Source organism: Fusarium sambucinum, chromosome IV (genome assembly GCF_050947815.1).
Source record: "Fusarium sambucinum isolate potato_lamoka chromosome IV, whole genome shotgun sequence".
Taxonomy (NCBI): Eukaryota; Fungi; Ascomycota; class Sordariomycetes; order Hypocreales; family Nectriaceae; genus Fusarium; species Fusarium sambucinum.
Window position 1 is genome coordinate 6,715,859 of NC_139291.1, and position 17,214 is coordinate 6,733,072.

The window sequence follows — 17,214 nt, forward strand, 5'->3', positions numbered from 1 at the left end:
CTCCTAACGGTCCAGGGCTTGGCTTTGACACTGTAAATAAAGTCAGCACTTTGAATCATAACAAAGTCACTAAACATCAAGCACTTACCATATGCCAGTACACTCCTCGCTTTTTCAACAACTCTACATGGTTGCCTTGTTCCAGCAGCTGGCCATCTCCCAATACAAAGATGACATCTGCATTCTGTACTGTAGCCAGTCGATGTGCAACCACAAGCATTGTCCGCCCCTCTTTAGCCCTTTCAAATGCCGCCTGCACTAACTTCTCGCTTTCTGAATCGAGTGAACTTGTGGCTTCGTCAAGTAGAAGGACTTTAGGGTCACGAATAAGAGCACGAGCGATTGCCACACGTTGCTTCTGGCCACCTGAAAGTGAGACACCACGGCTTCCGACACCGGTATTATAACCCTCTGGCAGAGAAACGATGAAGTCGTGGATTGAAGCATCACGGCAGGCTTGGTGCAACTGTTCATCTGTAACTGACGAGGGGTCGACGCCAAGTAGAATGTTTTCTCTGAGAGTACCCTGAAAGAGTGTAGCTTCCTGAGCAACGAGGGAAAAGTACTTCCGGTACTCAAACACATTGATATCGGTTGCGTCCTTTCCATTCAGTAGGATCCGGCCCTTGTCTAGGTCGTAGAATCTCTCCATCAGTGACACAATGGATGTTTTTCCACATCCGGATGCTCCAACAAGAGCTGCAAACTGTCCCTTTTCAATCTTGAGGCTCAGTCCTTTGAACACAGGCGTGCTTCTTGTTGGGTACTTGAAGTGGATGTTGTCCAGTTCGATTGACATTCCGCCATCAGTATCAGGGATCTCTTGCGAGGTAGACACCTTATCTTGAGGCCGACTTTCTCTCATCTTCAGGATACGATCAGCGGCCGCTGAACTAAGGGCGGCATTGGGACCGAACCCAAGAGCTTGACCGGCTGCCTCGCTGCCATTGGTGATTGCCATGAAACAGACGAAAAACGCAACAAGACCAATCTCATATCTAGAAAGCAGACGACCTCCCCACCAAAAGTTGAGCGCTTGACATGCCATGCTGGCGCTGTCAGAAAAACCGAAGAGTATGCTCACCCATCTGGCCTTCTTGTATGCTGAGACAACATGCTCTTCAAGCAGGTTCTGATATCGTAGGCAAATTGAGTCTTCCAGTGTCAGAGAAGTGACAGTCCTAAAAGCTCCAATCGATTCCGACGCAAATTTTGAGCTTTCCGCAAAGACGTCGTTGTTCATCTTTTCAAACGCCAATTCGTATTTGAAGCGCCAATAAGCCGAGATGATCATTACAGGCAAGACAACGCAACACGAAACAACTGCTAGTTTCCAGGTGTGTGCAAAGGCGATAGTGACAGCCCCTGTGACATTGAAGAGTGCAACGAAGACACTCGCCATATTGAGTCCCATCATCTCTTCCAACTGTTTTGGGTCTGTTCCTAGTCTTGATGTCATTGTTCCATGAGAATGATCTTCGTTATCGAAAAACGATGTCTTCTGAAACATGACAGCGTCGAAATACTGTTGCTGATACTTGGCCCGGATGGTCGCTGACATGCGAGTTGCCACAAAGATCACGACAAAGTAACTGACTCCTATACCTACTGCCAGGACAACGAACATCAGAGCCCAGAATTTACTTTCAGAAAGGTCCGAATCGGCTGCGATATAGTTAAAGGAGACAATGATCTTTCCAAAGATCCAGGCCTGCAATGGTACTCCGGATCCAACACAAGCGGCGGCGAAGAGAGTCAGGACAAAGGCCGGGTAAATGTTTTTGCTCTCGAGGAACAAGCGACTGAAACTCTTGAAAGGGCTCCCTTCCTTTCCTTTGACAACATCGGCGACCATGTTAACTTCTGAAACTGCGACGCTCTGGACGTTGGCAAGCGTTGGCTTATCCTCAGGCTCAACAGACTCATACCCAGACTCGGTAGGTTCCCCAAGTGAAAGAGATTGTGCGTGGACAAGGCCAGAATAAACACCGCCATTAGCAGCGATGAGACTATCATGTGTTCCTGATTCCACGACCTTCCCCTTTTTTAGCACAATAATACGGTCTGCTTTCTTAATTGTGGAAAGACGATGCGCTATAGTGATAGTAGTTCGGTTCTTGGCGACTCTGTCAAGTGCTGCTTGAACGATGCGTTCACCTCGCACGTCAATGGCGCTTGTAGCCTCGTCCAGGATCAGGATGCTGGGTTTTCGTACAATAGATCGCGCAATAGCCAGCCGCTGTCTCTGGCCGCCAGAGAGCTTGCTACCTGTATCTCCTACCCGAGTATCGAGTCCCTAAAAATTCATCAGCATAAACAACAAAGCAAAGGATGCACACCTACATCAGGTAACCTGTCAATGAATTCATCGGCAAAGGCTTCTCGACAAGCGTCCTTCACCAACTCCCTCTTCTTATCCTCAGATTCATCTGCCCATGGTGTTCCAATCAAGCCATACGCAACGTTCTTATAAATCGTGTCGTTGAAAAGGAATGGTTCCTGTTGCACAAGCCCGATTTGCGATCTCCACCATTTGAGTTCAATGTCATCCAAGGGTTGGCCATCTGTGGTGATGCGTCCGCGAATTTCGACAGGAGGGCCTGTTTCTTCAGGTTCTGTTTCAACTGGTGTTGCAATATCTTCATCATCCTCACTCTCCTCCTTTTTGTTCTTCTTTCCGCCTTTCTTTTCACTTTCGATAACCTTGGCCAGGACGTGCTGATCCTGCAGAGTATACCATCTCTGGATCAACCCAACAATTGTGCTCTTACCTGATCCAGATGGTCCAACAATGGCATTAATCTTTCCAGCTTCGATGCGCAGGTCGAGATCGTCCAAGATTTTCACATGGGGTCGACTGGGGTATGCGAATGTGACACCTTCAAGAACTATATCCTGTGTGGACGAAACTTCAGGCTCCTTCAGGTGCCCTTTCTCGGGCTGTGGTGCGTCGATAACGACGAAGAACTCGCAAGCCGCAACGGTGGCTTTTCCGACAGCAAGAAGTGGTGTAGATGTGCGCTCCAGTGAAAGTACAACGATCATTACGGAAAGCAACACGCTGAAATTGTGAGTATAAGTCAAGTTAGTAGAGAGATGGACTTACACGAGGACGTCTCCAACATTATCTAGCCTGCCTTCAGAATATGACTTTGCGCCATACCAAAAGCAGAGCGCAAACCCAGCATATAAACCGAAGAACACAAAGCCAAGTTGGCCTCCAATAAGAGGAGACAGAAGTTTACCATGCTGCCTTGTCTCTTCCACAAAGGTAGCATATTTCCTGGAGATACGTGATTCTGCGCCACAGGCTGCTACCATTCTGACACTCGCCAGGGCTTCACTGGCAACCGCACCAGCTCTGCCCTCAGACTTTGTGATGAGAGCATTGACCTTGAGAATCATGGGTAAGAATACACCCAGAACAAGGAAAAGGTATAGGATGATCGAAGATGTAACAAGAGTGAGGGACCAGTTCTTTACAAAAGCCACAATGAGCGCAGCGACGATGGTTGAATTGTATTCGACAAAGATTCCCAGCTTCTCTGATATTCCCAGCTGTAGGACATTGGCGGTAGATGTAATAGTGCCAGTGGCGTAGCCTGGAGGCATTGAATCGAGAACGTGAATAGACTGGCCGAAGAGTGATTTTAGGTAGTGAAGTCTGATGGCAGAAGATAACCTGATACCTATCATACGAAACACAAACTTGTTGATAGCATTAAGAACAAAACGCCCCAAGAAAAGGAAGAACATGTATAACGCCAACTTATCAACGCTGCTGTTGAAATCACTTTGCGAGGTTGTGCTCCCTGGGAGGAAGTAGTCGGTGAAGTTACCCACGAATTGACCTATTTGATGTCAGTTTGGCAAGTTGTGACCGAGTTTCATACTATCATACCAAAAACTACGTTCATTAGTGGTAGTGTCTAGGGCGATGTTAATATCATTGGGGCAACTCTGAAAGTGTGTTTTTGTGACACTTACAATTCCAGCGCCAATGCTGGCAAAGAAGCCTGCAGCATATGCAATGAAATCCCATTTTGTTGCGTAGGAGAAGATTCGCTTTGGGTATGTTAGAGATATTACAACTGGGACGGAAAAACATCAGCAATGCTACTCACAATGTAGTCTTTGAAATTGGCTGTCCTTTCAGGTCTTATTTTTGCTGTTGCCTGCACCTCATCATCCTTGGTATGCTGTGCTGATGAATTTTGAGGACCAGACGAAGGATCTGTAGGCTTCTCAGTTATAGGCTCATTATTTGTAGCCATGATGGTGTGGAGGCGTGAGCCCGGTAGGTTAAGTATCGATCAAGATACAAGGGAGGGAGGTCCTTTGCCGTCGCAAGGGGGGGATTGGAGAGCCGGCTCAAGTCAAGACGATCATTTGCGATGTAGATGTAACCCAATATATAAGTCGAAATGGATAAAAAATGAACGCGTCGATGATAAAAAGTCGATGATTGAATGATGCAGGACCACCAAGAATATAGGTACTTAGGCAGATGTCAATTGACTGAATCCCATATAAGGAAGGTATAGGCTATTGGCAATTAGACCCCCTTTGTTGCTGTCTCTTAGCGGTTAGGGAGGTGATAAATTGGTGGTCATACGAGATACGACACTAGTGAGAACCTCGAATTTATACAGTCGATGATATGTCTTTGGGCGAACGGTCGAGATGCCAAGAGAGAGGAAAAAGAAGAAACAAGAGATAGGTAGGGGTCAGCCTTTATCACCGAGTTATTGTCATCCAACTTGTTGCAGCTAGGGAGTTAGGATTCCTAGGAAATCGGGACCAACGAATACGCGGATAGGGTAATTGTGCAAGACAGTGCTGAAATAAGCTTAATAAGTAGAATAGTAGGTAAACGTCACGAGTTCAATCTAAACATAGCCAAGTTATAAAGACACGCCGTCATGGACTTGATATACTGGTCTTTTTCTAAATATCAACCAATGATGCCCTTTTGATTTCATCGTTTCTAATTTCCGTCATGGTACGGCGCTGTAAGATGTCGGACTCGGATCGAATCCTGCCCGAGCTGATGGTCAGACCAGATTGCCTTGTAATACTTGGTTGCTCCACTCTGTGGGATTCCTCGCTTTTTAACGAGATAGAAAATAATCATGGCTGAGCCTTGGCATAAATCAGTAACTAATGGGAACGATTCAAACATGTCATTTGCTAAGGGTCTTAGTTCAGAAGGTTGTAGAAGATAATTGTTTGGACTTAAAAGCAACTGTCTCGTTGCAGCTCGAGAATGGAAAATATTTCCTAAGTGATTCGTGATATGAGTCTTCTTCCAAGGCCGTTTTCGAGGTTCCCGTTACAGGTATGTGGACCGTTGTTGTCCAACGACTTTTACCCTACACAAGGCCTAGAAGGATAAGAGACGAAATTAGTAGGTCAGTTTAGGCTCTATAGACCATACTTTTTAGACTATCTAGGTAATACATTTACTGCCGAGTGCTACAACTGGGTAAATTGACTAGACAGAATTAACAGGTTCTAGGTATACTGGAATGTAATTTTGACTAAACACGGCCTTCGATTTTTAAATATTAGGTGTCTGTTTAATGATACATCCATGTTTTAGACGCTTATCATAACCCTGACAAGAAGTTCAGAGCAGACCAATGCTTATGATGGTAGCTCTTCAAGTTTACTAGATGGGACAGATTAGTTCTGTCAATCATAGGAAAATCTTCTCGTAAATTGTCTTATGATTCTTTTAGTTTTGACAATATCAACCTGCAGAATCGATATAGGTACCTAGTATTCGTTGAGATGAGGCTCAACTGCGTTCCATGATCGGCTCATACCTACCTAGGCCATGCTACTAGTTATAGGGAATTCGATACCGTATGATACCCCACAGCAACCCCTAGAAGGGAATCTCCTTGGTCGGGCTGTCAGATCCTGCCTACCTCGGGCACTAGATACAAAAATTTCTATGTGCAACCCAATTCGATTTACATTTGCTGCTCCAAAAAAAAACTGTGACGCATAGCCCAGTCATTCTGTCCCGCCGACGCCGCTCGCATGACGGGCATTTCGAAGTGGATTCGAAACCTTCAATTCGATTAAAGGGACTCAGGTCCGTTTTTACCACCAAAGAATAGAGAGGGATGAAGCCAAGATCAGCCTCAGCCAGATTGCATTTGGCTGGACCAATATTAAGAACTACAGCAAGACCGCTGTTGTTTGCGCCTGCCCGTCAGTGTATTGCACCTACCCGCACACCTCCAGTTTCAAGCCCCTCCATTACAACCAGAGCATTTTCTCTGCCCCGCCTCACTTCCTCTTCTACATTCTTCCCCTCCACCACCACTGCCCCGCCTCCAACGACATTGGAAGAAACAATCAAAATGGCGCCCAAGAACAAATTCGAGCTCAAGACCCCCAAGGGTACAAAGGATTGTAAGTAGAAATGGCCAGGTAATGCTCAAACCATAGGATCTCGACCCTAACGTACACCAAGGGGAGGGAAAGGACATGGTCATTCGTGATCACATCTTCAACACCATTACCCAAGTCTTCAAGCGCCACGGCGGAGTTACAATTGATACCCCCGTCTTCGAGCTTCGAGAGATTCTCGCCGGTAAATATGGAGAGGATAGTAAGCTCATTTACGATCTCGCCGACCAAGGTGGTGAGATCTGCTCCCTGCGGTACGACTTGACCGTCCCCTTCGCCCGCTTCCTCGCCATGAACAAGCAAATCCAGAACATCAAGCGATACCACATTGCCAAGGTCTACCGCCGAGATCAGCCTGCCATGACCAAGGGCCGTATGCGAGAATTCTACCAGTGTGATTTCGACATTGCTGGAGTCTACGACCCCATGCTGCCCGACGCCGAAGTTCTCCGTATCATTACAGAAGTCTTTGAGGGACTTGGCTGGAACGGTGGATACACGATAAAGCTAAACCACAGGAAGATCCTCGACGGTATCTTCCAGGTTTGCGGCGTGCCTGAAGACAAGATCCGTACCATCTCCTCGGCTGTCGACAAGCTTGACAAACTGCCCTGGGCTGATGTGCGCAAGGAAATGACCGAGGAAAAGGGACTCGATGGCGAGGTCGCCGATCGAATTGGAGAGTGGGTTGTTCTGAAGGGCAAGCAAGATCTGCTCCAGAAGCTGCAAAGCACCGAGAACCTGGCCGCCAACGAGTCTATGAAGAAGGGTATGGAAGATCTTGAACTTCTTTTTGAATACCTTGAGGCATTCAACTGCCTGGACCGGGTTTCTTTTGACCTCAGCCTGGCTCGAGGTCTCGATTACTACACCGGTCTCATCTACGAGGTTGTCACTCAAGGTTCCGCTCCCGAGGTTACCCCCGGCCAGGAGAAGACAGATTCCAAGCCATCAAAGAAGAAGGGTAAGAAGGGCGGCGAGGATGAGGACCGCTCTGATGATCCCACTGTTGGCGTTGGAAGTGTGGCCGCTGGAGGCCGATACGACAACCTCGTTGGCATGTTCTCTGGCAAGAGCCAAATCCCTTGCGTCGGTATTTCTTTCGGCGTCGACAGAATCTTCTCCATCACCAAGGCCAAGCTGGCTGCTGAGAAGAGCGCTGCCGTCCGCAGCAACGACGTTGACGTCTATGTCATGGGCCTCGGAAAGGGCTTCTTGAAGGAGCGTATGTCAGTGTGCGCTAAGCTCTGGGAAGCTGGTATCAAGGTCAGTTGAGCATTGTGCCATTGGACACTATCAATTCAATGAACAAAAGGCTAACATGCTGTCAGGCTGAGTTTTCTTACAAGGTCAAGCCTAAGTTCGCCGCGCAGTTCAAGGTCGCTGAGGCTAATGGCGTGCCTTTTGCAATGTTCCTTGGCGATGACGAAGTTGCCGAAGGCAAGGTCAAGATCAAGGAGCTGGGACTTCAGGATGGTCATCCTGAGAAGGAAGGTGTTCTCGTCTCTCAAAAAGATATGGCCAAGGAGATTAAGGTCCGGCTTCAACGAAAACGTGAGCTCGATGCGCTAACCACACAGGCCGAAGGCCTGCGAGTGGTTCACGGCATCAAGGGCGATGTGGTCAAGGATGTAGAGGTGAAGGAGGAGGATGCTAAGCCCGAAACTACACCAGCAGCCGCCGAGCCGACTCCAGAAACGGAGGAGCAAGGCCCTGTCAACCCAGCGGCGTAAGGTTATGTCACGAAATACAACAATCAGTTAAAACAATGGCCATGGCGTTTGAGTGTTATTTGATAGAAGGGGTAATCTAGGAAGCATTTTTCTCCCTGCAAGAGAATGATCACCCTGTACTTAACCGCGGATACTGATTGGGGAAAGAAGTCACTCCGTGATATAGATGATCATGACTACATTTGTCGTGGTCTAATGTAACTATCTACAAAAAGTTCCTGTCTACGACAACCATGATGACAACAATGACCTGTTAATTGACCAAGCGGGGATCCAAGGTCATTCTTTGGCGAAAAAGTATGTCGCCTTGAACGATAGGCGCTTTCGAGAGCGTTACTACGAACGGTCAACAATCGAGACCAACCGATTTCTTCAAGGACCAAAATGCTCTTCCACGCGGCCGGCTTAAAGTGGCAGACAAGCCGTGACCAGCCCCCGCTTACGGCTGCAGCCGACGTTCTCGGGAGCAATGAGGATCCCTAGGCCGAAACAAAGACAGAAACAGAAACAGAAACAGAAACAGAGACAAAGACATGGAGGCGGGGGTCTAGAAAGCGGGCCCTCCTGAGCCTCAATTGACCAGACGCAGGTACCGAGTCGCACATATCCAGTTCACGACATGTCAGTTCCCGCAACCGCCAATGGATTCTGCGTCAGACGGACCTGCATTCGCAACCGTCGACAGTCGATGAGCGGGCTAGGCCGCGAGATGTTGCGTCCACCTGACAAATACGCAGCAGAGGGCGTGAGGGTTGAAGCTTGACTGCCATGCCAAATGGTTGTCTGAACCAATTTTCTGGATCCGAGACGCTGGCGTTTTGATGTTCACGCCACCAAACGCGGCAGTGCCTATTGTACTGCGATTACAGTCCAGTGTGGCCCGCGTTATACAATGTTCTAATTTGTCAGTCACCTTTGTTTCGTGTCTATGAGCCAGGTCATCCAAGGCACCCCACCAGTGCTCGACATTCACATATGTCGACCTCTATCCATAGGAAGCTCTGTCCGGTGGCTGGTTTCAGCACAACGACCATGGAACAACACAAAGAGAGACCAAAGAGATCGAAATCTATAAAGATAAGAGATGATCGATGCGGCCCCGCGGTCACCGGGTCGGCCCACCCACAGGATGATCTAAACATCGCGCGGATAGGCGGCGCGAAACCTAGAACATGGGCTTGACTGGATCGGAATCCACTATACTACAGTGCAGGATCGTGGATTACCTACCTACATCTTGTGTATGACTGTCAAGCTTTTTCAATAGAAGAAATGGCTCTCTGGACTTTCTTTGTGTACCAGGATGATGATCAAAGCAACAAGTTGAAATATGTTTTGAAAATTCCTCCAGTAGAGCAATATTTACTGGAACTGAAGCAGCGAAGCACAACCAGCTGAACCAAGCCCGAAGGACGAGACCGAGTATATCCTTCGAGCGAGGGTGGAAGCTAGTGCTCGGGTTGAACCTGTCATCCCACGAGTGTGTGCCATCTCTGTTCGTGGATGAACGAAGATTAAGTAGTTTCTGAGTTTGTGTTAGTATGTATGTTGGCTCAAGCGTGCAAGTGTGACAAGACACACTTTGCTCAGCCCTTCTCAACTCCAATAGCCCACATCGTGTAAGTCAAACAGTCCCCGTCAGTCATTGTTCTCTCACCAGTTGCCATGATTCATTTGTATCAATGATGGTACTTTCTAGCTCGTCCCGTCTATCAACGACTATAACTTATGACCAGCGTCGTTGCCGTCATTGGGGCTATTGTAAAACTGCCTGGCAACCAGGCGCCGCTGACACAAAGGACGAGACCAAGCCCAGCAGTGATCTTCGTTGCCCAGAGATCGGTGTTCCCGACCACGGGGCATTATAGCCGATAACCATAGCCATCGAAGTTGCACTCGTCACCTGGACAACTTTGGCACTGGCTACATGGTTCGTCGATGTGGCGTTTGTATGCTCAACACCAACCGCTTTCGGATATCTTGAATTCCAGTCAAATTCTTAACTACCCGCAAGCACCACGATCGCACAAACATGTGTTTTTTCGTCCGTTTTCCGGTTTTTAACGCTCATGAGTTCCTCACTCTGATTCGAACGTGTTATCTTGTCTCTGTCATCTCGACGTGACCTCGAACTCCCAAGTCCGGCTTTCACAACACAACTCTTCAGACAACTTGTCACTTACAACAACTCACCTCGTGCTGCGGAACTAACCATCGACTCGTTCATTGTCTTACCAATCAATTTACGGAAAGACTCAGAAGTGTCTCTCTTTTGCCCCTCGTTATCAGGGAAGACCATTAAAGACACTCGCGCGTCACGTCACAGTCCTTGTGTCTTCTGTCCTACCAGGTCACAGTCCACGCATAAGACTGACCACGGGGAGCTGAACTGAACTGAATTGACAACGAACAATCTCTGGTAACATCATATTGGTATATTGGCCGCACAGACTTTGGCCACGCCACGCGCGCCGCCGCCTTCAGTCGGACTCTTATATTGTAACGCCCCGGAACAGCCTCTGCCCAGTCTGCCTCGAGGCCTTGATCCCAACACTCGGATACGAGCCTTGGGCCTGCCTCTACCGCACGATATCGCCCATTGACATGGCTGCTTTATTGCCTCAACCAATTCATGCAACCAATCCTTCGCTCTGGCATTCACGAGCATCGTCGTTATCCATGTCGTCGCGCAAAGAGACTTGCCGCGCCTCCTCAGTCCCTGAATGGCTCCCTCTGAACGGCCCAGAAACAATGAACGTTCTACCTTTTACGTCTACCGAGTGGTCAGATATTATTACCGATGTCAAAAGAGAATTTCTCAACCGTCGTTACCGTCCTTGTGCGATTAGGTGCAGCGAGATCTTGAACAATCTTCAGGATTCTGTAAGTTTTCTTGCCGCCGTGAATATAAGGTATAAGTCTAACGTTACACAGAGTATCGTTGAGCCAGCCTATCTCATTTACCTTCATTTTTATGCCGCCAACTCACTCGAGATGCTCGCTCGTGCACTTGATCAAGGTGTACCAGCACGCACTACACTCCTTTACCAGGCTCGCGATCACTACCAACGCGCATCGACACTCATCAACGCCGCAGATTCGACTGTCGGCCCGGCTTTGCTGCGAAGGCCATCTGGAACTACAACGACACTCCCCAGCCTTCACTCAGCCGACAGCTCCGTGAGCTCCTATGTTTCATCGACTTGGACGTCGACTCACAGCCTATCACCTGCATCATCAATTTCATCTATTCAGAGTGCACCCTCATACAAGCGAAAGAATAAGCGAGTGACATTCAGTGATGTGCCTATGGAGTTACTCGAGCGTCCAGATTCACCAACACTCGGCCTCGGTAGCTTTCTTGGGCCTGCACGTTCATCATCACCAGAATTTTCTGGAAGTGAATCTTCTATACCACCAGCTCTTCGGACCACATCACAGACACCCCGATCGATTCTCACACCACGCTCCGCACAGAATGAGGCTGCGCCTTACGCGCAATCAGAGCTCGACCCTTTCCGCCATGCTCGTTCAGTGCATCGCTACAGTTCCCTTCTTTCCGGCCTGCAGCGACAAGTCTTTCGACATCTCCACTTCATCGAAGCGGAACTAGACCAGCAGCAAAGTATTGTAAGAGAGGAAGAAAAACCGCTATCACCGGCCACGAGGGTTGTGGTCCCGACCACATCTGCCACACCAAACGCCGACAAGGCTCGCTCGCCAGAGCTACAGGCACGAATCGAGCGGTTGAGGGCAAAGGGCTGGGATCGCAAACGATTCGACGTGCGACGGTATGCTGAGTTGCGCGAAAGTGCTTCTGCAGACATGGAATAACCATCACGCTGTCGCCGGTGGACTAATACTAACATTTGTTAAGAAAGACGAAAATGTACGGTTTATTTTCTACCATTTATTGATGTTTATAAGACTTGAATGATACCACGAAGAGGAACTAGTAAAATGTTCCAAGGCTGCGCTTGACGCGTGGGTTGGGAATGGATAATGAGGACACAATAAAAGACTGGTTCTTTAGCTCAAGACAGAAGAATAAGGGGATTGCTATTGACCCAATTATATGATACCACTTTATAGAGCATGGATAGTAGTAAATAATCAATATGCAGTCTCATCGATACTCAAACATGAGATACACTTGAATGAATGGGGTGATAAAATCATCACTTCCTCTGCCCAGACGCATTGCTTGAAATCAATTAAATCGCTTCGACCATATCGATGGGACATACATAGCTTTTGGTCCAAGTTCCCTGTCCATCGTCTCGTCCCAACTTATTGTACCCGGCATTCCCATCCTTCTTATTTGAATAGACGGCTGCCTTGACATTTTGTAAAGTCACATATCGATGTGCACTCTAGCACAAAGCAAAAATCTTGTAATTTGTAACGACCACAAATGTTGTTCTTAAGCCTGGAAGCTGCGTCGCTTGACATCCTTTTCGACCTCTTGCGTGACGCGGAGAACCTCTCTTTCCTCCTTTTCGTCTGCGAGCTTTGCCCTGGCAACCTCGGAGAAGATTGCCGATAGATCTGAGTTGTCGGGATCCTCCTCCATAGCCTTGAGCTTTTCGATACGGGCCTGAAGCTTGATCTTTTCGATGATACGCCTGAATCGGCTTCTAGCGCGGAACGACTTGATCTCGGGCAACAAGTTGTAGTCGGTGGCATTCTCACCAGTGAGCCAGATGTGACCCAAGGCTTCCTGTGTTACAGAGTCAGCTGGTGCGGGGTGTAGAGATGGTGGTGGTAACTTACTTCACTAGTCCAACGCTTGTCAGCTTCAGGGTTGATAAGCTTCAGGATGAAGTCCTTGGCGTCGTTGCTGACATCCTTCCAGTAGCGCTCGTGGAAGACGACAGAGTTATCAGTGCATTCTCGGATGAGATCCTGGAGGTTCTCACTTCGGAAAGGTGAGTAACCGCAGAGCAAGGTGTAAGTAATAACACCCATAGACCACATGTCTACAGGCTTTCCGTGGCCTTCCTTGCGCATCACCTCAGGGGCAGCATAACCAAAGGAACCAGCCATGGTCTTGAGAGACTCGCCCTTTCCGTCAAGCATCTTGGCGATACCAAAGTCGGCTAGCACGAGGTCGGATTCAGGGTCTCTGTTGAGGTAGAGAAGGTTCTCAGGCTTGAGATCTGCAGATGAGGTTAGCTGCAGGACCACAGTATGACCCGTTCACAACACGTACCTCTGTGAACAATGTTGTTCTTGTGGAGGAAATCGACAGCAAGAAGAACTTGCTTGATAGTTTCGGCGGCATCCTTCTCGGTGAACTTGCCCTGTTCGCAGATACGGTCGAAAAGCTCGCCGCCAGTAGCAAGCTGTGTAACGATGTAGAACTTGTCCTAGTGTTTTAAGATATGTGAGTTACAGTGCATTTCCAAGGCGACAAGAGGGGGTTTCAGCTAGGCCAGGGACTGAAGCCGCTGACCCAGGATCAAAGAATATGGGTTTAAAGGTTGGAATAAGCTTACCCTCGACTCAAACCAGTCGACAAACTTGACGATATGAGGGTGCTTGAGCTTCTGCAGCATCTCAAGTTCGTCATAGACCATCTGCTCGTTGCCCTTGACATTTCGCTTGAGGATGATCTTCACTGCAACCTTGCCAGTAGGGCCATCGGCCTCACGAACAACTCCATATGTTCCAGCACCGAGGGTTCGACCGAACTTGTACTTGGATCTGTAGGAAATGCATTATTAGGATCTTGAGGCTTCGTAATAGAGGGGGTTTCGAATCGCGCACTTCTTATCGTAGCTCTCAGGCTGGCCGTGAAGCCTGTTTAGCATGCCAGCGACTAGAGAGGTAGCCATGATCAGCAAATTGTTCAAAAGGGAGGAACGACGAGCGTAGATTTAGAGAAGACGAGGCTTGCGAGCCCAAGACGAGATGCAAAGCGGGGAGCAGAGCGAGGCTGCGAATAGTCGCAACTTACAACTCATGTTGGCGGGGTAGTCAGATAGCGACCCGTTGGATTTTGGAGACAGCTGGAGATCAAGAATCTGAATGGAGGGGAAAGCGACAGAACAGGGTCCGTATCTCGCCTTCTAGATGGAGAATATAAGGCTTTAAGACAATCAGGTCTCAGGCGCAAAGAATGTTGGCTTGTGATAAATCACGCCTCTGCAATACCGAGGGGAGAGCTGTTTTTGAAAGAAGAAGAGAGGGAGAAGGGACGACAAGGCGGTCCTTGTTAATTAAGGTAACGGAACTTGCGACGACCAAGCTGATCCCATTAGCTCAATTCAGTTCCATACCTGTAGGTATGTCGGAAGCCAGGGGACCGATGGACCTCCACTGTAGGTACCTCTTGGGCCAGGTTCCATGCCCGCTGACAGCCTAGGTACGCGACAGCCAGGGCAGACAGCGCCGTATTCGACCGGACCCGACCTAACCTACTGACTGACCCTGGGGGATTTAGCGCTAGCGGAGGTTATGGGGTCGACTGGTTGGCTGCAGACAGGGTGTGGCTCAGCCCGGCCTAGGCCGGTACTCTGTATTAGGTACGGTACAGTCCATATTTGAGATGAGATGAAGTGGGCTGAAGGCATCGCCGGATCCATCAGATGGATGCTGACAGGGAACTAAAGGTGCACTGCAATGCCGGTTACCTCCATAAGATTGCCTACATTATATTGCAGGTGAGGCTGAGTCGTTGTGGATCGCTTCTATTATGTCTTAGATTGATGGAGTGGCTGAGCAAAGAACAAGTACCAACATCTGTCCACGATGCCATCATGATTGATATATCCTTTTCGAGGTCAGGATGCCTCTTGATTCCATAAAACAAACCTTGCGAGGCTGCTTACGGTGTATCCAAGATAAGTATTTGTGTCTATTTGAGTTAACAATGCAGGGGCGTGTCTTAGGTTCGAGATAGCGCAGGAAATTAGAGAGCGTGTCCCAATAAAATGCACATCGACATGAAATGTAGCTTCAAAGAATAGGTAGAGAGAGTAGATAAGCTGGTGGCGGTTTGAGGTTGGGGATGCTCGTTTCACGGCCGCTATGATCTACATAGAGTTCTCACATCAGAAGAAAGGATTACATGCATCACAGCAGCCACTGGCCAAAGCTCAAACTGGGTAGATATTCAGGTGTATCGTGCCGACTATCTATACCTTGCAGTCTGATATAGAGTTTTGTTGAAATCGTTTCTTAATGGCCTTGTAGCCCTATGATATTGTTTCATTCCCGAAAGTTGACTGTTTTAGGGCATCTCGTTTCTTCATGAAATGATCGAAAGTCTTAGCGATGCAAATACCTTGCAGATGCCCAAAAGATTATCTTGAATGGAATATTGTTAAATAGCCTGCCTTTACTTCGAAACTTGCTATAGCAGTCTACAACGAATCATACATCGATTCCAGTTGGACTCGCCTTGGTAGTACAGCAGTGTCCAGGGACTAGGATAAATGTCTACGAAGTTGGTGAATGAAAATAAGAAATCTTCAGGTTTGTTCACAGGCAGACTTACCTTCAAGAGACGATGATGGCATAGAGTGGAAGTCAATCACAGGTGCTGGGTGTTTACCCAATAGCACAACACGAATCAAATTATGGGTCTAGCTCAGTTGATTTACTTATTGTCGATCCTGAGGGTCTTGCAAGACGCTTCGGGGCCCGGTCAGGCCAGGAAGTAGATGAATCGATGAATTTAATAATGTCAAACTAAAAAAATGTATTGACTCATATTCAGAACTGAAAACAACACGCTCGTGCAGCAGCTGTAAGAGAGACGCTCGGCTTCAGCAAATTATGAGCCAATCACAACTAATTTTGAGGCTGTTCTCAGATGGGGGGTCATATTGTGGGCGCAGCGCCGCAAACGGCCCCTCCTTGGGTCCAAGGTTGATGTTTGTCTGTTCTACGAGCCATCAATTGACCTACAACCTTTCCTTTCATCTACATCTTGATCATCCGCCACAGCTTCTTCAATCCTATCTTGCTATCTAAACAATAAAGTTTCAACCCCTACAAAGAAGAGCGCAACTGAACATCATTTACCATGGCTGGAGCCACGCGGGACAGGCGTCTGGTCAAGGAGCTAGGCAAGGTTGGTTTTCACTTCTCTTGTGCCTTCATCAACAAGCACATGGATGGACTTCACTGACGTTGTGCCCCGCAAGATGCACAAGGATGGAATGCCTCCTGGTATCACATTGATAGAGCGAAACGACAGTGTTGCCGGCGACTGGTTCGTCGACATCCAAGTGCTTGACGAGAATCCACTTTACAAAGATCAAATCTACCGCCTCAAGTTTCACTTCCCAAAGATGTATCCCATAGGTATGTCGCCTTTGATGTCTTGTCCTTGCAAAGATGCTGACCGGCCTACAGAACCGCCAGAGGTTACCTTCGACAAGCAAACCGACCGTCCGATCCCAATGCACCCTCACATATACTCTAACGGCATCATCTGCCTTGATTTGTTAGGCCAACAGGGCTGGAGTCCTGTTCAAAGTGTTTCCAGCGTCTGTATGAGCATTCAAAGCATGTTGACAAGCAACGACAAGGACGAACGACCTCCTGGCGACGAAGATTTTGTGCGAGGCAACAGACAACGACCCCGAGACATCGAGTTCCTCTACCACGATAATACCGTCTAGGTCGCCGGTAAACATGTGATCGTCCTGGGCAGAGACAAGATTGTGGATATTAATAGCATTCGTTTGGCGTTTGGGACAACCATCCGGTGGCTAAAGGATGTCATGACATGGGGTACGGGCTTTGAATTTGCTATTGGGACGCGGCTGTCAAAGATGCGTATTTGTATAGACTGAAGCCTGTGCATAAGCATCTTGAATGCACACTTGGCCGTGGCGCGGATATCATGAAGATGGCACAAAGGTTTCCCTAACAAGCACTTGGAGCCTTTCTATACCATGGTGGCTTACGATTATTATGAAAATTTGTCAAGACGATTGCCTAACTGACTCTTTTGAGTGGTTACAAGAGTGATCGATCAACGCACTACTTGGTAAGATATCTGAGCAAACCCCAAGGCAAGAGATGTATCTCTAGATATATGCTC

At 48.1% G+C, this 17,214-nt stretch overlaps 5 protein-coding genes across 5 annotated transcripts; 3 read left to right on the forward strand and 2 right to left on the reverse strand.

The window, feature by feature from the left end:
* Nucleotides 1-3: 3 nt before the first annotated feature.
* FSST1_002191 (P-loop containing nucleoside triphosphate hydrolase protein) lies at nt 4-4,274 on the reverse strand (the record flags this gene model as incomplete). The annotated part of the gene is made up of 7 exons (XM_083228154.1): nt 4-30; nt 89-2,296; nt 2,344-3,061; nt 3,107-3,851; nt 3,902-3,929; nt 3,988-4,065; nt 4,125-4,274. The coding sequence occupies 7 exons, from the start codon at nt 4,272-4,274 to the stop codon at nt 4-6; spliced, it is 3,954 nt and encodes a 1,317-aa protein (XP_083092373.1).
* A 2,100-nt stretch (nt 4,275-6,374) lies between these two features.
* On the forward strand, nt 6,375-8,156 carry FSST1_002192 (histidine--tRNA ligase; the record flags this gene model as incomplete). Its single annotated transcript, XM_083228155.1, has 3 exons — nt 6,375-6,426; nt 6,488-7,689; nt 7,755-8,156. 3 exons carry the CDS (start codon nt 6,375-6,377, stop codon nt 8,154-8,156), a joined length of 1,656 nt encoding a protein of 551 aa, XP_083092374.1.
* A 2,604-nt stretch (nt 8,157-10,760) lies between these two features.
* FSST1_002193 (uncharacterized protein) lies at nt 10,761-11,990 on the forward strand (the record flags this gene model as incomplete). The annotated part of the gene is made up of 2 exons (XM_083228156.1): nt 10,761-11,039; nt 11,091-11,990. The coding sequence occupies 2 exons, from the start codon at nt 10,761-10,763 to the stop codon at nt 11,988-11,990; spliced, it is 1,179 nt and encodes a 392-aa protein (XP_083092375.1).
* Nucleotides 11,991-12,579: 589 nt separating this feature from the next.
* Nucleotides 12,580-13,993, reverse strand: FSST1_002194 (calmodulin-dependent protein kinase CMK2; the record flags this gene model as incomplete). The annotated part of the gene is made up of 5 exons (XM_083228157.1): nt 12,580-12,876; nt 12,930-13,315; nt 13,369-13,525; nt 13,655-13,862; nt 13,926-13,993. The coding sequence occupies 5 exons, from the start codon at nt 13,991-13,993 to the stop codon at nt 12,580-12,582; spliced, it is 1,116 nt and encodes a 371-aa protein (XP_083092376.1).
* A 2,195-nt stretch (nt 13,994-16,188) lies between these two features.
* FSST1_002195 (ubiquitin-conjugating enzyme/RWD-like protein) lies at nt 16,189-16,789 on the forward strand (the record flags this gene model as incomplete). The annotated part of the gene is made up of 3 exons (XM_083228158.1): nt 16,189-16,236; nt 16,310-16,469; nt 16,521-16,789. The coding sequence occupies 3 exons, from the start codon at nt 16,189-16,191 to the stop codon at nt 16,787-16,789; spliced, it is 477 nt and encodes a 158-aa protein (XP_083092377.1).
* Between the last annotated feature and the right edge of the window lie 425 nt (nt 16,790-17,214).